Source organism: Bacidia gigantensis (genome assembly GCF_019456465.1).
Source record: "Bacidia gigantensis strain McMullin 20006 chromosome Unknown scaffold_268, whole genome shotgun sequence".
Taxonomy (NCBI): Eukaryota; Fungi; Ascomycota; class Lecanoromycetes; order Lecanorales; family Ramalinaceae; genus Bacidia; species Bacidia gigantensis.
Genome location: NW_025408614.1, coordinates 183863 through 203216, shown reverse-complemented (window position 1 = coordinate 203216; position 19354 = coordinate 183863). Strand labels below are relative to the sequence as shown.

General features: G+C 49.1%; 4 protein-coding genes across 4 annotated transcripts; 2 read left to right on the top strand and 2 right to left on the bottom strand.

Moving 5' to 3' along the window:
* Nucleotides 1-338: 338 nt before the first annotated feature.
* On the bottom strand, nucleotides 339-4119 carry KY384_008879 (uncharacterized protein; the record flags this gene model as incomplete). The annotated part of the gene is made up of 4 exons (XM_044817366.1): nucleotides 339-2691; nucleotides 2740-3523; nucleotides 3574-3662; nucleotides 3713-4119. The coding sequence occupies 4 exons, from the start codon at nucleotides 4117-4119 to the stop codon at nucleotides 339-341; spliced, it is 3633 nt and encodes a 1210-aa protein (XP_044664519.1).
* Nucleotides 4120-9902: 5783 nt separating this feature from the next.
* Nucleotides 9903-12306, bottom strand: KY384_008878 (uncharacterized protein; the record flags this gene model as incomplete). Its single annotated transcript, XM_044817365.1, has 3 exons — nucleotides 9903-10418; nucleotides 10456-12222; nucleotides 12256-12306. The coding sequence occupies 3 exons, from the start codon at nucleotides 12304-12306 to the stop codon at nucleotides 9903-9905; spliced, it is 2334 nt and encodes a 777-aa protein (XP_044664518.1).
* A 797-nt stretch (nucleotides 12307-13103) lies between these two features.
* On the top strand, nucleotides 13104-18137 carry KY384_008877 (uncharacterized protein; the record flags this gene model as incomplete). Its single annotated transcript, XM_044817364.1, has 11 exons — nucleotides 13104-13107; nucleotides 13404-13734; nucleotides 13783-14239; nucleotides 14285-14987; nucleotides 15395-15416; nucleotides 15807-16044; nucleotides 16173-16271; nucleotides 16339-16461; nucleotides 16521-16534; nucleotides 17211-17848; nucleotides 17911-18137. 11 exons carry the CDS (start codon nucleotides 13104-13106, stop codon nucleotides 18135-18137), a joined length of 2856 nt encoding a protein of 951 aa, XP_044664517.1.
* Nucleotides 18138-18691: 554 nt separating this feature from the next.
* On the top strand, nucleotides 18692-19261 carry KY384_008876 (uncharacterized protein; the record flags this gene model as incomplete). Its single annotated transcript, XM_044817363.1, has 1 exon — nucleotides 18692-19261. The coding sequence occupies one exon, from the start codon at nucleotides 18692-18694 to the stop codon at nucleotides 19259-19261; it is 570 nt and encodes a 189-aa protein (XP_044664516.1).
* Between the last annotated feature and the right edge of the window lie 93 nt (nucleotides 19262-19354).

Genomic DNA, 19354 nt, shown 5'->3' with positions numbered 1-19354 from the left:
ACAATTCGCTTGGTACACCATCTCATTATGGAAATTCTATCGGAGAAGGAGATGATTATTGGTGCGGTACGAGTCTGGCTGCTTGAGAGATTTGTCTGCCTACTCATCACATTCAAAGAAACACAGACAGATCTAGAGCATTGTTGTGTTGTCTTGGTTGTCTACTGGATTTTCACAACGAGATCTGAGCTGAAGTAAGTAATCCTTTCAACAGTGGTATTCGCAAACGGATATTTTCGGTTGTTAGCCAATGGTGCGGTATGATCAATGAATTGGAACCTTCCAAAGCGGTTTTGCTTTCTTTCTCCTCTCGGGCTTGTAGATGCTGCCTAATTCAGCTATAAATCATTTCCTGTATACAGGGTATATTCATCGAATGTGACCGTAAATTTCATGATCTGATACCTCTGCTTCTCGAATTTCGGAACGATGTCTTCCGTGTAAAGATAGCCATCTTCCCTCACCCATTTTTGGATTAGAGGTTTGAAAGCTTCCAGAGAGAGAAATACTTTGATGTTCTCGAATTGCTTCAAGACCAGAGCGTAGTCCAACGCTGTCCAACCGAAGTTGTCCCGGGCTACAGGGTTGACGCCCGGATGCGCGACAAGAAGCTGCACTGTAGCTAAACGTTCGTCTGACCATGCCGCTAAAATGAGTGGGGTTTTCCCATCATCACGAAGCAGTTCTACATCAATATCTTCTCTTGCTAGGAATGCCTGTACGATTGGGACATCTGTCCGGTTTTCAGCCACCCAATGAAGCAGTGCCTGGCCTCCATCGTCCTTCCGATTCAAATCGATCCTACGATGAGACAGAAGGATATTCACGGTTGACAAAGATCCGGCGTCTGCTGCAATGCTAAGAGGTCTCCAGCCCAAGTCGTCGACAGCGTTCGGATCAATTTCTTCAGATTTCAACAGCAAGCTTACTATCTTATCGTGTCCATTTCCAGCGGCAAGCACTAATGCTGTTCGTCCGAGACAGTCTGTGAGGTTGACTTGAATGGCTTGCATTGACAGGAGTTGTTTTACTACAGCCTCGTGTCCTCCGTCGGCTGCATACATGAGTGCGGTGGTTCCACAGCCGTCTTGAGCATTTATATCAACCTTTTCTTGTAGTAAAGCCTGCTTCACCATTGTTGGAAAGCCACCTTCGGCGGCATAAGATAGAATGTCCCGCTTGTGCTCTGGCTGCGTATATGACAAGATATCTGTCTTAGTCAACAGCGCATCGAGTACTTCGTAACTACCTCGTCGGGTAGCATCCTGTAATAGTGAGTGGTCCACTTCGTAGCTGTAGTCCAACTTGATGTCCTTTCTTGCTAAAAGTGACTGAAGAACAAGACCATGACATCCACGTACTGCGTAAGACAGTGCAGTGTGATTGCTGTCATCTCTTGCGTTCACATCAATCTTCGGGTGACCTAATAATAAATCGACAATATCTGTAAATCCCTGACCCGCCGCTATTGCCAGCGGAGACCTGTTTAAGCTGTCTTGTAGATTGACATCCACATCCTTATGCTGCAGAAGAATCTTTGTAACTTCATGATTGCCCATGAAAATTGCTATCATTAGCGGTGTAGCTGCGCTAGTGTGCGATATACTGCCGTCCGAACTCAAGAAAGCCCTATCATAATCTGTGCGCCTGGAATTCCCTTTTCGGCGAATGCCGTCAAAGGCAATCTGTGAGGAGTAATAATAATCCTCTGAGCTGCTGGAATTGAAGTCCACTTCAGGCAATTCCATCAGTAGACGAATGACTGAAAGGCTTCCTCCCATAACAGCCCAAATCAATGGGGTTCGATCACAATGATCTCGTACGTCAGGATTTCCATATAAGTGCAAGAGCGCTGGGAATAATATATCTAGGTCGAAAAAGGCACACAAATGAGCGCCCTGTATCAATGTGTGTCGTCCATCACGAGTAGGATAATCGTATTCATTCATGACACTATATGCTGTTCTCACATTAGGCCCTAGGGCCAGGAACCGTAAGGCTAGTTCTTTAACTTCGTTTTGAACATGGAGAGCGTGATGCCCCCAGTATTTTGAAGCATAGAGAAACAGGGGCTCTAATAGTAGTAAACTTGGACATTGCTCGGCATCGCACTTGCTGATGATGTCTTTCTTTTGGCTTTTGGTATCACTTATTTGTAGTGTAAAGTCACTCGAGTCCTTGTAGCCACCCGAGCCAGGGGACTTTTCGCCTTTGGTATAGAAGCTTGTGTTCTTGTACGACAAACAAGTCAAACATGACGAGGCGATGGTCAGTTCACCGTCTTGTAGATATCGCGCAGCTGTCTGCAAGAAATACTCTTGAAGAGTGTAGTGCGACAGCCGAACCATTTCACTCTCTTGATGAACAGATACAAGACCTTTGCAGACGGCGACCAGATCTTCGATGTTCGAAAGGTTGTCATGATCAAAGGCATCTGAGCCAGGCTCAATTGCTAGCGCATAGCAAAGCTCTTCAACACTTAGTGCACGCACCGAGAAAAATAACCATGAGAGAACTTTAATCGCCTGATCGCGAGCGTAAGGTGTCTGGTCATAAATTCGGGCCATCACGCTGTCATATATTGACGTCAAAGCAGTAGTTCCCTTCGGAATTTCTTGAAGGGCCATTTTGATGGCTTTTGGGCTAGCTCTGTCGAGGAGTGAATCAAAATGCAGACGAACAAGCAGAAACCTATTGACAATTTCAGTATCAGGTGGCAATGACCTGGGCCTCACTCACATTCCGTCAGCTGCTCGTAGAATCTCGTCGACCACCACGGTCTGAATCTCCAATCTGGTCTTGATGCATTGCAATGCAGGTAAACGAGCCTTCAAGTACAGTCTAACGTCATCGTCATTGGCACGTATCTCCTCAACCACGACATCGTTGAGATATTCCACAAGAGAGACATTAGGCCTTGAGGTAATCAACAAATTGAAGCCGTATTGCTGTAGTTGATCCAGCATGGTGATAATGGTTCGGGAATCTTGATATTCATCAAGCGCATCTAGGACGAGATACGTTCTTTTGCCTTGTTCACAGATGCTTTGCATTATTGGTTGAAGCTCAGCCTTGGTAGGTCTAGTCTTGTTGATCATGTGTGTGCCATACAACGCATCGAGTTCTGGAGGGACATTGGTCATTCGCTGCACCATTTGTCCGAGAATGCTAGCCAGTAGATTATCCAGCGTCTGGATGTGAGATTCCTGGTAGTTACAGTAGACGTACACGATTGTAGCTTTGGGGGCACTTGTTTGTGCTTCGAGATGGTGAATGACCTTTGAGGCGAGGAAGGTTTTGCCTGCCCCTGGGATGCCTTTCCCATGGAGGACGGCACCGTGTCGATTTATCCAATTCTTGAAGACCTCGGATTCTAAAAGCCATTGACCAGAACCAGGTTGACACTTTGAGTATAGATCGTTCTGTTGGCTACGGAAGTTGATGAGAGACAGCCAATCTAAGACGGACTGTTTTCTCAGAGCATCTTGCTGCGTTCGGTGTGACTCTTGTAGGAGAGTATGGTCTACCAAAAGTAAGCCACGCTTCAATCTGTCGACATCCTCTCAGGTGTACCTCGAGCAAGATCAGATAGTTTCGTATCCACACGAAGTGTCACCTGATTCAGGTTGGCGATGTCAGACCTTATCGCTTGGGACAGATGGCTGGAGACTTGTCAGCTTGATCTCAACGCTAGATTGGCACTTGACAGTACACTTGATCGTTTTGCTGCGCTAGAACAAAAAGCGATTTCTGTCTCTCAAGCCTTGCAAGAATGTCCTTCACTTCATCTTTGCGAAACGGCCATATGATTGCTTTACCAATCTTTCCACCAGCCAACTTTGACTCAAGTATATCTAGCGACTGCTGGAATTGCGCAATCGGTCCCTGTGGCCCCATGAGCACTTCAAGGGTAGATGAAATGGCAGGATCCTCTCCGGCCAGAGCCAGAGTTGCCTGGTCTTTCATGAAGAACAACAGGCCTGCAATACTAGAAAGTTCCTGCCGGAGTCTATCGCGGTCTTTGGAACCATCTTTGACACTGACAAGATATCTTGAGACCTTGAAGGACAGTTCGATCAGGGTCGCAATACTAGATACAGCTCCCAATATCTCTGCCATGAGGGAAAGTGAGGAGTATCCCTTTGACTGGCGTGGTGGCTATTGTCTGGGTCACTGAAAACCCCGCCTGCGAAAGTCCCTAACACCCCTTACAAAACCTTCCCCGAAACAAAACCTGGGATAAGAGGGCGTTCCCAGGCCTCTATAAATGGGTGGGGACCGCGGGTGTCAGCCACAGGGATACCTTGCGGTCCATGCCTCTTCTGTCAGCTACTGATTCTGACGGATCTTCGGAGAATTGGAGAGTACTGCTGGTCAGGGAACCTCAGGCACAATTATTAGCAATCACTCGAATTACTTCAATGCTATATGTGATAAGGATGAGAAGCGACCGATTCTTGCAAGAGTCAATAGAACAGCAGGAGGCGTCAAGCATGCCAAGACTTAGCGAGGAACAATGATGATCCGTGCCGAGTACCCGCCCCAATCAGGTGAGGCCACGGCCCTGGGCTATGATACCATCCTCAACTGCTCACGACTTTCTGATTTCACTCGGACTAGGGAAACTCCAGTCTGTCTGAGGTCTAGGGAAAAGCTATTGAGTGTGCACGTTGTGAAGATCTGGGTGCCTCGCCTTGCCCCTCTTCCAGCCCTCTCACAACACGAGAACATGCGTGGAGAAGAGGTCAAAGCCTAGATGTTCTTGCCCCAATCATTGTGGTAGAAAAGGCTTTGGGGATGGCTATACTTCATCTTAGAACTCTGGGGAGCTCTGGACACTTTGACCGCCATTTCACCCACGCTTCTACTCCTTTTGCCTGGGCAAAATACCGACCTTAATTGGAAGGCGCCATGACTGTACGCCAGGAAGCCAGACAATCTACTGCCTATTTATTTTCTAGCACTTGATCTCTCTGCCTGACTACTCATCATGTCCCTCAGTGCCCACATTCGAAATTGTGCCTTCAGTGGCGATGAGGGTTGTGTAACAAGCCAGATTAGAGGACATTGACGAAAATCATGGTTTGATTTAGTAGAAGAACAGCCATCCAACCCAAAGGAGGCAGTCAATTCCAGGCCTTCAAAAAGGGTGATATTGGCTCACCGAAGAAGGCGAGTAAGGCGAGAAGCCTACTGTCTGGGTTGCGTACATATACAAGCCTACTCCTACACGTTATGCTTTCATTAATTGAGAAGTCACCCTCAGCGTCTGAAACACTCGCATTAAATTCCAAAGCAGCTATTTAAACTCCAATCACGACCAGAATCTTAAAAGTACAGCTCATCATGTGTGGGATGAAAACCCCCCAAGGCGGCAGCAACAGTCGCAGCCGTCACAGCAGTCGCAACCGATTCAGTTGCAAGCGGTACCAGCAAGGTAAGTTGCTCTCTCGCTGAACAAAGCACCCATACACAAGCGCGAGCATTCACAGCCGGTTAGGACGACGAGGCCGAGACCTCCTGGAATCCTTGTGGAACGAGGAACTGATTTCACCGATCCCAGAGCCGCACAACAAGCTCCCCATTATACCTTTGGAACCCGGGCAAGCTAGGTTTAGGTACTGAAGTTCCGTGTTGAGGGACGAGTGTGATGGCGAAAGACTCAATTTTGTCTGGCATAAGTAAATATGGAGTCGGAAGAGGGAGGGGCACACGTGGTGGACACATCGAAGTTATGGATTTTTGGGATGGCTTTTGTATGCTTTGAATTAGGACAAGGCTAGCAGCTTGCTTGTAATTCGTTCTTTCTGTTTTGTCATCGTTCCTTCGCCTGCCTTCTTACTGCGCATCTTCGCGCGTGTCAACGCGAGCTCGAGATCAGCTAATATCTGGAATCTAAACTCATTGGTGACGTTTTAATTCGCAGAGAAAGCCCAGAAATTGCTTCTGGCTACCTGGCAATGACTACGATTTCTCGAATGCGAAGGTACCCCATTTAAGGCCTATCGAGCTTGTTGTGGTGCTACCATCGATGCCCTTGGTGATTGAACAGTATTATCAGACTTCGTTTAATGAGAGGCTTTGAGGAGTATGAATGTATATTTCGCACAAATCGCAAACGTATCTTTTCCTCTCAGGTCTTTTGCACCGTTGGAAACCATCAAAACCCTTGGCTTTGAATGAAAAAGCTAATGCATCTCGATACTTTACACAGGAGCGCCAACTTGAGAAATACGCCACATCACATTTGGCACACTATATAAATAAATAGGAAATTCTTTCAGAGGGTTTTCTGACTTGACATCAAGATACATCTTAGTCATTCTAGCCCACCGTTCATATCTATCTTTCCCCAGTCAAAGCTCGCACCAAAGATGCAGTCCCTTTTCTTCATCATAGTCCTTGCATTCATGCAATGGACCACTTCCGCGACTCCCAAGTTCACAACAAGAGCCTCTGGTTATGCTGCACACAGCTCGACTTCCAAGCCGAGACTTTCGACTTCGACCAGAAGCACTTCTTCCTTGTCCAGCTCTTCAAGAAGCACATCGAACGTCCCCTCGTCTTCATTTTCGGCCTCTTCAAGCACGTACGTGATGGCACTCTTCATGATCCGCCCGATGCTAGCCTTAGTCAATCATTTCGACAGCCATATATTAACAATGCAAATAGGACCACCAGCACCAGCACTAGTACCCCTTCTAACAACGCACCCACCTGCACCAACCCCCTAAACATCGGCCCAACCCCCTACCTATTCCCTCTCAACTCCTCCATGGACTACCTAGGCTGCTACACCGACAGCACGATCCCGCACACGCTCCCCGGCCCCTTCCTCCCCTTTCCCCACGAACGCCACGCCCCCGTCCCTTCCGACTATCCCTCCTACCGCATGCACCTCCCCGACAACACGCCACAGAACTGCCTCGAAGAGTGCCAGGAAAATCTCGGAAGCAAGTTTTCGGGGCAGCATTGGTATTTTGGGTTGGAAAGTGGTGGGGACTGCTGGTGCTCGAATATGCTGAATGAGAACGCGACGACGGCGGACGGGGAGTGTGGGTTTGGGTGTATGGGGGATGGGTGCGTGCAGTGTGGGGCGAAAGAGAGGATTGCGGTGTATAAGGTTTTGGTGGGGAGTTTTTGGGATGAGTGATTTTAGGCGATGTGTCAGGGGGATGGAGGGGGGTTGATGTGGAGATGGGTGGCGGGCGGTGGTGGTAGAAGATACTGTAATGAAGGTTAGCGTTGGATCTTGTTCATCTTGCACGGTAGTTCATGGGTAGGCGGTGGATAGTTGATACCGGTGAAGCAGCCTTACGAAGCTATTCAGAGGTTTTATGCCCAGATCATTTGATGGTCTATGTAGTATTGAGTAAAAGCCTCATATGCGTTAGATGTTAAACGACGAATATAGTTTACACTCTTCGTTTGTGGCGGGTGGCTTACCACGATGATTCACCAAGTAATATTATATGATCTGGCCTCTTTCCCGCACTGTCTTGGACTCAACGTCCAGAACACATTTGAAGATCACAACGTAGATTGCTAAGGCTTCTGCACAAATGCGGTCTCTTTAAAGGCTCCTACGAGTCGGTTCAAAATTAGGCAGGGTGAGTATGCGTTCGCCACCAGCCATAACTTTCCAAACCCTTCCCGCAGAGATTCGCTTGCAAGTGTATGACGAAATGTCAATCGAGGAGGAATGCTATATGATTATTGTGCATGAGAATTAGTAAGCTTTGCATTCGCTGACGCCGAGAGAGCGACTGATATGCTGTCCAAGCGTTCGTACTGTCACACGATGCCACCATCCAGAGATATTTCAGACTTGCAGACAGCTTTACGCCGAGAGGCCACGGCCTAATAAGTCTGAGAAGCCTTTATTTAGGGCTTTGAAGGACAAGAAAATTGAAATTGAAGAGATCGCCACGGCCCTCCCCAGGGTTGAGAATGTCCGGCACCTGCGTCTTTGGAACTACGATATCCGGCACCTACGACTTCCGAAGCGGGGTGAAATGCTACCACGCAGCAGAGATTACTTCCAAGGCCGACTAGTTCACTTGGCCCAGCCGCTTAGTACGCTCACGCTTACGCTTCAAGATTTCGACATGTATAGTAGCAAGTTTCTCTCCGCCGACGACCTCATTGGGGAGCTCGTCAGAATTAAGATATCGAGATTTATGATCATAAGTATCACTTGCGCGTGGGCTGCATGGTCCCGATGGAAGTTTGACGTAGTTGCGAGGGTGGTCGCTAAGTGGAGAAATTGGGATCTTGTTTCGAAAGAGGAAATGTTTAAGCCTAACTCCGGGGTTAGGTTCAACGATCGTGCTTGGAGAGTGACATCTCTGTTAATGCCAAAGGGAGAATGCGATAAGTTCGCCCGAAAAGCCTTCAAACGCTTTTGTGATAAGAACTTAGGATGTGAATACCTTGGGACCCGTGAATATAGAAGTGAGATAGACGAAAGGTATTTTCGAGGCGAGCTCCGTGATCTTTAGGTGGCTTCAAAAGATTGGGATCACAAAGATCTATCATAAAGCAGGAACTAGAGGAGATTATAGCTCTCGTGGGGGAAACTTCGCGTCTGAGCATTCTGAATACGTCAGTATGTATATATCACAGACTTTAATCCAAAAACCTTGGTTCTGCGAGCCTTCGGACGGTGGCGGAGAGCTGATTTATTGCTTTATTGCCTATATGATGGATCCACACATGACCACATGCGGCCGACCAAGTATTGTATGCCTGAAAACCTTCGGCAAGTCAATTCAAAAATAAGCTGAGAGAAATTAGAGTACTCGTGTGTGGCGGGTGGCTTGGACAGCAGAGTTACACATTCGTAGTAAATGAATCGAAGATTCACCTTCCCTTCGATATCGCCCTTCCTGTTCGCTCGGAATACGTTCGAATATCCAGAATGGAATACTAGGAATCCATGCGTGAACTCTGATATCTGCGCGAAGAGTTTAGATTAGTCACCGGCTCATCTTCAGCTTCAGACGGGGGTGGAACCGCACGCACAATGACTTCTTTTCAAGATTTACCTGCGGAAATTCGTCTGCAAATTTATCGTTACCTCGCAGAAGACCGCGAAACCTTCAGTATTTTCCAGAAAGCAGGCCGGTAAGCTCTACTCCTACCTGGCTCCAAGGCTATAGCTGACATTTCGCAGTCTGCATGCTGTCACGCGATGCATTCATAGATCCATTTTCCAGACATGCCGACAACTCTACCGTGAGACTCCGCTCCAGAATCGCAGCAGGAAATCTCCTAATCGCGCGGCGTTTCGTGAATTCCCCAACGGCGGCTGCAGCGACCGTTGCGAAGAGGTCTCTACGCATTTCCCAAGGCTCGCGAATTTGCGCCATCTGTGGTTTGATGACACCCCTGCATTGCTCAGTCACAGCTGGTACTTCTTTCTTTTCAAATTCAGTCTCAATTTCTCCATACTTCGTACCCTCGTTCTAGAACTCAACCAATTTCTGAGGATTTTCCCTTTTGGGTCGCTAGAAACCCTCATAGACATGCTCATGAGCATTTCAGTTGAGAATTTCATGATTATAAGCGTGGTCTGCAAACGCACCATGCTTAGCAAAATTGCAAGCCTGGTCGCCAAGGCTAAGGGTTGGACCATATTTTCGAAGAAGGAAATACACAAGCCTCGTTTCATGAAGACTCATTTAGCACGTCCGCGTTGGAGAGTAACATCGCTCTTGACGCCGAAAGGACGGTGTGACAAAGTTGCTCAAGAATCGTTCCGACGGTTCTGCGACCGGAAATTGGGCTACCCGTACATTGAGAATTCTGAGTCTTTAGTCAAGAAGCTTCAGAGGCACTCTAGGCGAGCCTCAAGAACTTAAGCCCGACGGATAAGATCCAGATTTGATGCCAAGATACTATCAAACAAGACTGACGGCAGAGAAGTAAGCCATCAACAGCGTTCCGCAAGACACCAATAGGCCTGCCATGCCAGAAGCGCCTTGTACATCACCCTTATATCTCCACCAACAGACGAGAAAAGTTGTTGCAGCAAGCATGAGGAAAATCGTAATCGCCTTCATCAACCAGCTCATGTTCCACTCCTCCTCGAGTTCGACAGCCCAACCAAGACCGTATTGGTATGGCGGGCAAGTCGTCAGCTTTGTTTTCTCTTTCTTTGGAAATCGCCTTAGCCAAACCTTTTGCGCGGGAGGGAGATTGCCGTCTTCCTCTGCTTCGTGGGGGTGCGTCAGCAGGTGCTCCAGTCCATTGCGGCCTACGTAAGGGTCGAGATCTGGAGGTGAGGGATCAATGTTGTAGGCGGTGTCACATTTTGGGTACGCGTGGTCTTTATGGCAAACTTTGGGGTTGCTTCGTTGTGGGAGGATGTCTTGACCTGCGAGTATTACAACGCGTTCTCGAGGATGGCGCTCGATCTACTCAGATGGTCAGCCTAGGTATTTGATGAAAAACAGGTCCACCTGCCTTTCTGAACTTGACTGATCCTAGCTTGCGCAAGGAGATGTAGCGAGAAACAGGATTGAGCCGACTCGTATAGACGTCTCGAAGCATCTTGAAGAGCTGGAAGTCGTTACCGATGTTTTCAACGTTTAGCTGTAACAACCGCAGAGTGTCATGCTTCCGACTGATACACAAGAGTAGATACTTCTTTTCAGTATAAATGGAGTCAAATGACCATCCACTAGACGTAGTCCTATGCTCTTGGCCTGGGACGATATCTTGCTCGCCTGCAGCGTGACCACTGGGCGGGTTGCCCGAAGGGTCGCCAGTGGTCGGCAAGCCAATGTTTGCATGGCCAGACCTCTGCCCCGGCACCTCGGAGCCTGAAAGAGCATCATCCATGTCTTCCGGGAAATGACCAGGAATCTGGGGAGGCGGGCCTGAAATCGAAGACGTCTCGCTATCGTCGTCGGAGATATAGCCAGGTATCTGCGGTGGCGCGTCAGAAAGCGAAGACGTCTCACTATCGTCGTCGAGGAGATGTGTGATCCTCTTCTCAGCTGCCTTTGAATGCCGACGCCTTGTACTTGCGTCGTTGAAGTCACCCATGATATCAGGGAAATGGAGACTTCTGCGCAAAGCCTCCACTGCGCCTGGACGTAGCTCTGAGAAATCATCCCATAGAAGGCTGCCGCATTGACATGTCCAACGAATGCGCGTCTGTCCATCCTGCAGGGGCGGCTCTTTGGTGACATATTCCGAGATTTGTGACACTATGGGAATGATGAAGCCGATCGTTCCCGTCATGAAGTCCGCCAATCTAGATTGAGAGTTGCGTGGGCTGTTGTCAGGAGTATTTACCTCCTCTTTACGTTTTTTGTTTACATATTCATCTTGCGCATCCCCTGTTTCCAACAAAATGTTCCTGTGTCTTGGAAGAGCAGGGATTTCGAGTTCTGTAATTTCATGCTGAAGACTAGGCTGAGCGGGAGAAGAGATAGGCTTCTCTGTTTGCGACGTGTTTGCCTGCAACAAGACTATTTTGTGCTCCACATCTTTGAGAAGTCTTGCTTGATGAGTTTCGAGACTTCTCATGTCGTCTATCCCCTGTCGGATTTGTGCAATCTGCTCTTCATGGTACCTGTGGCTATCTTGGTCGTCACGAGTCCTGCTTGAAGAATCATCTAGCACCTGCGGCTCAAGATTTCCAAAATTTCCCGGGGTTTCCTCTATTATCGCTGTTTTCGGAGGAATGTCCTCCTCCACGTCTTTGAGTGTTTTGCTAGAAGAACGACTGGCTGAGGGCAGTAATCTACGCCGTTGTGACCCTTTCTCAGAACGCCTGCGGTCATCGAAGCTGTTTCCTCCGATTGTTGATTTGTTGAAAAGGCGAGATTCTTTGCGTAGTTTTCTCGCACGTTGTTCTACTTCCGCCCCGTCTTCGACCCTAGCACGGGCGTTGCGCTCTACAACCGCCGCTCTTTGACGTTTTCCGTCCTCGACGGTACGTTCTGCCTTTGCAAGAGCTTCTTCCCTAAAGCTAGAGCTTTGAGATGGAGAAAGTGAGCGATTCCTACGCGTCTGAAACTCTTCATCTCCGACTGCACCTTTAGGATCAGAGTCACGTTCATTAGGAAAATCGCTTTCACCGGATCCACTTTCTCCTGCGATACGGAGCGTGTCGTTCTTGGGCTGCCAGCGCCACAGCTTTTGTATGGTTATATCTGCTGGCACTAATGGCTCGAAAGCCGCAAAAGCTGGCTCTTGTCCAAGAAGGACCTGGACAGATGGCGGGTTGGGCGCTTGTCATACATGTCCGAGAACATCATCGGCATCATTGGTCGCTACAGTGCCTCCACTCATTTTGGCGGTGCAACAGACTCCACGATTTGGGGCTTTGAGATATCTTGTTAGCCGGGGATTTGCGATCTAGTGTTTTGACCTCCGCCGAATGATTGCCCTACCCGATTGGCATTTTCAAGAATTCCGCGTAGACTAAGCTTAATTATCCACGTGAGACCTTCAATACTCAGAGTTCAGACATCGAGCACGGTTGAAAGTCATAGGTACGAGACCAGGCAACCATGCGGGCTTGCTTCATCTCAGCCTCACGGCCATGAGCAAGGCTATGCCATAGCAATTTCCGCCAATCAGAACAGCCATATACGAACCTATGGTCTAACATGGCCCATCCCATCACAGAATTACGTCGTGAATGATATACGTCGCGTATTCTGCAAGTATCACGCCTGTACCACCTTACTGACTCGACCAATTGTTCTTCTTGTCCTTGTGAGGTCTTGGCACGACCTCGGAGATTTGGCATCTTATCTCCCTAACTCCGGGTCTTGCGAGATTATGCATGCCTATGCGCAGCTAATGCACGTCAATGCACAATTATGACATTCTTTGTGCCGAGCAGCCGCGATTTTCGGTTAGGAAGGCATGAAGAAGATCGAATGCGGAGCTGGTCGCTCAAAATTGATCGCTGTATATAATGAACGTGTCCGCTCGTTTCTTCTTAGACTCCTTATACCCTGCCAAAATTGTGGGCTTCGATCACCCGCCGTTGCTTCGTGAATCTCTTGAACCATTGGATGATATCAGCGGCTCCTGGGAAGGCGGCAATTGCCGCTGGAATATGAAGGCTTGACAACAACATGAGTGAGACTCTTACTGTTCATTTACCATTCAACTTCATCTCAGCCAGGACCCTCTCTCGGGTTTGTTGGGGGTGAAACATGGCTAGAGGTGGCTGACAATGCTCGGTAGACACGGAATTGCCTCTTGCGAAGGCTCTCACCCATGATGAGCCAGCAAATGCCCGAATCGTCTCCGCTCTTTACTCAGGCCATGATGTAGACCTTCACCGGTCAAATGCAACAGCAGACGACCCCAATCCTCGAATGCCCGTAGACAGTCATGAGGATCAAGATTCTAATGACACATATCTGTCCCAGCTCCCCCTATCGCCGTCGCACCATCAGCGCGATCCACGGCACCCTCAGAACAACATAAAACCTACACCTCAGGAGCTTTTGTAGCTGAAATATCTAAAGAAGATGTGGGGAAGATATCATCAGAGGCTTCAAGCCAAGAGAAGGACCTAGATCTCGAAGCGCAGCCCGCGAGCGCGCCTGACGAGAAGCATACCGACCCAGCCAATGCAGGAGCACCAGACCCGAACGTCGTCGACTTCGACGGCCCGGACGATCCACAGAATCCGCGAAACTGGTCAGCGAAGAAGAAGTGGGCAAATATTACCGTCATATCTTCCATCACCTTCCTCACGTACGTCCCTTCCATCCCACGCCCTCAACCTCACTGACTCTTCTCTAGACCCCTCGCCTCCTCCATGTTCGCCCCGGGCATCCTCGAAGTCATGACAGAGTTCCATTCTACTAATGAGCAGCTGGCCGCTTTCGTCGTCTCAATCTACGTCCTAGGCTATGCCGCTGGTCCTGTCGTCCTCGCTCCCTTGTCCGAACTCTATGGGCGATTGCCACTCTATCACTGCTCCAACCTTGGCTTCATAGTCTTCACTGTAGCTTGCGCCCTATCAACGAACCTTAATATGCTTATTGGTTTCCGCTTTATCTCAGGTCTCTTCGGATCTTGCCCGCTCACAATCGGCGGAGGCACAATAGCCGACTTGATACCACAGGAGAAGAGAGGGGGTGTGATGGCTATCTGGGTCCTAGGTCCACTGATGGGTCCTATCATTGGTCCTGTAGCAGGCGGATACCTCACTGATGCTGCGGGATGGCGTTGGACCTTTTGGGTCATTGCGATTGCCGTGAGCTTGCCTACCTCTATGCTTGAGACTACCAGCTGACTCAAGAACTCCCAGGGCGGCGTTATCGCCTCATGCGGCCTCTTCGCCTTACGTGAAACCTACCCCGTCGTCCTTCTCGAGCGTAAAGCCGCCCGTCTTCGCAAAGAAACCGGCAATCCCAACATCCGCTCCAAGATGGCGCTCCCCTACACGCCCGCACAACTCTTCAAGGTCTCCATTGTACGGCCTATGAAGCTCCTCCTCTTCTCTCCCATCGTGCTAGCCTTATCAACCTACATTGCGGTCGTCTACGGCTACCTTTACCTCCTCTTCACCACAATAAACGAAGTCTTCGCTGAGAAGTACCATTTCTCCCAAGGCAGCGTCGGGCTCACCTACCTTGGCATTGGCATGGGATCGCTCTTCGGAGTGATCATCTTTGGTGTTTACTCCGACAAGCTGCTCCAGTACCTCACAAACAGAAGTTCAACTGGAGAGCGAAAGCCAGAATACCGTCTCCCACCTCTCATACCTGGCTCCTTTGTTATTCCCATCGGCCTCTTCATCTACGGCTGGACAGCTGACAAAGGCGTGCACTGGATCGCTCCCATCATCGGCACCTCCTTCGTCGGGTTCGGGCTGCTGGCGACTTTCATGCCGATTCAGACGTATCTAGTCGATGCCTTCACCATTTATGCGGCGAGCGCGCTGGCTGCGAATACCATTTTTAGGAGCTTGATTGGAGCATTACTACCATTGGCTGGTAGGAGTATGTACGCCACCCTAGGGCTAGGGTGGGGCAATACCCTGCTGGCTTTTATATCCCTTGCTTTATGCCCGATACCCTTTGTGTTCTACTTCTATGGGGAAAGGATCAGGAAGAAGTTCGAGATGAAGCTATAGAATTAGTCTGCCTCTAGCTAAAGTTAGAGATGCATGCTGCAATTTTGGTTCTGGCTACTCTATGTATCAATACTAGCATCGCATACACATCTTGGTACACTTGTGATATCAACTCTGTATATTTAGCGGCAATGAAGAGCTTCCAACAGCCCCTTTCGTATGTCTCTTCGTGAATAGCTAACAGACAGGTGTATGATTCATCTACTCCATAACAATAGGATGTAAGCAGAACCTGAACAATGGACGAGCTATGCATTAATGTGCTTGAAACAGACCTCTCAGCTCGAATACCGTCGTCAAATGGTGCTTCTTTCCTGCATTGGCATTGACATTATCAACTAGTTGCGAATTCAACGGCGCTTCACCACCTTGATTCTCAGCTCAGCAATATTTCCACCTTGAGCACCATGGACATATCATCAATGAAGACTCATGACTAAGCACCTCACTCGACCAATCGGTAGAAAGGAGCGATGCTACCCTCCCTCATTCTTCGACGTCATATCCAATCCCATCCATCAAGTCCGCCAATCCACACCACCAACTCTCCTGCCCACTCCTCCCCTATCATAAACCCAACTCACCGATCCACCAATCCACCAAACAATTTCACCCACCATGCCTCCCCCTCCCTCGTTCCGCGAAATCCTCTCCATCCCCCCTCGTCCCCCAACCCGCAAGACAGCGTCCTCGTAATCATCGACGCGCAGAACGAGTACGCCAGTGGCAAACTCGCCATCCACGACGTGCAGGCTTCTCGCAAGAAAATCGCCGGCTTGTTGGCGAAGTGGCGTCATGCGAGGGGCGATGTCGTGCACGTGCTGCACCAAACACCTGAGGGCGCGCCCATTTTCACCGCGGGGACGGAGTTGGTGGAGGAGTTTGAGGAGTTGAAACCGGAGGAGGAGGAGGGGAGGGAGATGGTGAGTTAGACTTGGCGGCGGGGGAGAGGGGGGTAGGACGTTGTGGTGATTTTCTGGGTTAAGGAGGGCGTAGTACTTGATTAACGCGGGATCAATTGGCAGGTGCTGACGAGAAGCACGTATTGTAGACGATCACGAAAGCGGCACCGAGCGCGTTCACGGCGACGGAACTGGATGCTCATCTCAAGAAGCTGGGGAAGAATAAAGTCGTTTTGGTCGGGTATATGGTACTTCTCCCACCTCCTCACTCATCCCTTGCATTTCGTACACGAGCGTTTCTTGACCTTGGTTCAGGCTCATGTCTGTATCTCCTCCACGTCCAGAGCGGGGTTTGAGCTCGGTTACGATATCTCGATCGTTCGAGACGGTGTTGGTGATAGGGATATTCCGGGCGCTGAGGCGACTCAGCTTGTGCAGGTGAGTAATTCTTCCTGGTAATGCAGACCGATGGGATGGGACACGGCTAATGAATTCAGACTGTATTGGCTGAGTTGGGGGATGTGTCTGCTACGATTGTTGATAGTGGGAGTTTGTGACGCCTGTCACCCATTTGTTGCATCGTGTCGGTGCAACACATTGGCGAGTGTGCTTCGTGAGATTGATCAGGCGTATTAGACGTGAAAGGTGAGTAAGTTGGCATCTGGACTGTGTAATTTATGATGGAAGGCGGCTGTATAGCTGTACGTCCTTCGCCAAGGACCGATGGGCAAAGGAAAGTGAAATTTCCGGCACTTTGCATGAGATGTTCCTGTCACTGCACCCTATATTTCCCTTCCGCCCTTACTTTGTTCAACTTATTACGAGAAGATGACTAGGACAGTTTCGCCTTTTCGCGAAACACGAGTGCCTATTTTTGGTGACATATGCACTCAATGCGACAGACGCGCGAAGAACTCAGGTCGGGGTTGCCTGGTATGCGCTGGGATAATTGCTGAGGTGAATCTGTGTTACAATTTTCATATATGAGAGATGACGAAAACAATAACCCATGAATGGCTGTCGCATCTTTCCGTTTCGAATTGCTCAAGAAATCGCAGTCTTTTCGCCAGTTGACCTCGTTGATTTAGACAAAGAGAGTGTGAATTTCGCCATGCTTCTCAGCGAGCTCAATGGGATACTAGCCATCATTGGATTGTCCTTTGCAGCTATCAGCCTCGCTGCCCCAGTTTGTTTGTAACACGCCTCCCAAAACAAACAGAAACTTACAAACCTCCAGACCCCTACTTTAATGAATGCACTTCAGAGCAGAGGGGAATCCTCCGCAGGGCCCTGAACGAGATGGACAGAGGCGTGAATCGCGCCGGAGTCGCCCTCGACACAGAACTCTTCACCCTCATGAACAACCACCGCGGCGCCCACGCCTTTTTCGACCAAGGACTGCGCAACCTCGTCGAGCGCAATCTCCTCCCCTACACAACCCCGCCCCGAAAACCCATCTTCTACTGCGTCAGCGAGGAGAAACCTCTTCCCCAAATACTCTCCCCCGGAGATATAGAGAAGTGTCTAGACGGCAAGGCCGCGGGCGTCTTTCACGCCGAAACGGGCAGAGTCTTCGTCTGCCCCAGCTTCTACGATTTCCCGCTCGCCCCGCCGACCGATCCGTGCCCGACAGTCGTGGATAATAAGTTTGAGGAAACGGGGTACTTTGAGCAGGCGCAGGGTTTTATTCTCTTATGGGGACTGCTGCCGATGTATTTTGATGGGGTGGGCTATACGGAGGAGGGGATACAGTATAAGACGCTGAATAAGGATGTTGAGGGAAGAAATCGAGTGTCGAGTAATGCAATTGTGGGGTACATGTTGTGTGAGTGATGATATAATTTCTCTTTCGTGTACAATGTGTATGGGATACTGACGTTGGAGTAGTGGCGATGAATCAGTGCATGAGTATTCCGGATGTCACGAAACCTCCGTGGACTAATGCTGTAAATGCTGGGGGCGATAACAATACTGATGTTGGCGACGCTTTCACGAGCGTACTGACTCAGGCGACAAACTCTACGAATGGAGTGACCGGCGTGTTGTCTATTCCAAAGCCAGCGCAATCCGCTGTGGAGAGCGTGGTTGCTCTACCATCTGTTGCGACTTCGTAAAATGGTAAATGGGTCGTAAGTCAAAGTCGTATTTCGTTAGCAGGACTGTCATTCTTAATTGATCTGTTCTCTCGTCAGTCATTTACAAGCAATTGATGTGTCTTTAACTTCCTTTACCCTTTGAAGAAAGATCTGTGTTCCAATGGACCAGGGTATGATTTTATACAGCGCCTGATGCCGGGTAAGTACCCGTTTTTACACTCCTCAACAGCAGCATCTTTCTTAGATTTGTGGATCTGAAACCATGTTGGAGCACTCTTCGCCAAATCTGTAAAGCTGGGACCTCAAGAGCACATATTTTGGTGTTTCTGTCTCAGAATTTACGGTGGGAACTAAGAATAGAGCGTCATCAAATTTGGAGCGCATCAAGTAAATGCGTGTCGGATTCATTATTTTCAGCGTTCAGTCGCCTATTCTTGGCCTTGACTTGAATCACACGGACCAACGGGCAGTACAGTCGCAGTAGACAAAACGAAATCCATTCTCGAAGGGGTCAAATCAATCAAAAAGGCCTCAGTCACACCGGCTTTCATATCCACCATCAGCAGATAGCCATGCGCCCTCTACTAGCAGTCACTTTAATCCTGCTCTCCCTCTTGGAATCAGTCACGAGCATACCATTGTCTACAAGCTGCGACATAGGAGCAAGTCTTCTCAACACAACCGATCTCGCCCTCACTTCCGCAAACGACATCAATAAGGCAATTCCCCTCCCACTTCCCGGAACGCATCCACCTATCAGCCTCGTAATACACGACAGTTCCCGGTACCGCACCATCAAACTTGAAGAAGCAATCCGCATCTTTGACAACGCTACCGGAGAAATCGACAAATTACGCCCATACGACGTTTACGACCCTATCCCACAATGCGGCGTAAGCTACAGACTTGACAAAAACCATGGGCTGGAAGTTGCCCAAATCTACTCGGGAAAACAGGTCCTATCATTTACGTATGACATTGTGCGGCAAGCTGTCAATGGGTACCGGAATTTGGTGACCATGCAGGGAAGACCATCCGTGACCATGCAACTTGTGAGGATCGATACTGCAGACGAAAAGGAGCAGGTTCTTGGGGCTATGCATTTGTTTGATACAAGACGGTTCGAAACTGCTGCTGAGTGAATAGTTGTTCGGGCTGGCATGTAGAGTACAGATTGCACGAAGTGCATTTAGTTCCTGAACTCGTGCCAGGTCATTAGAGCTGACGCGACAGGA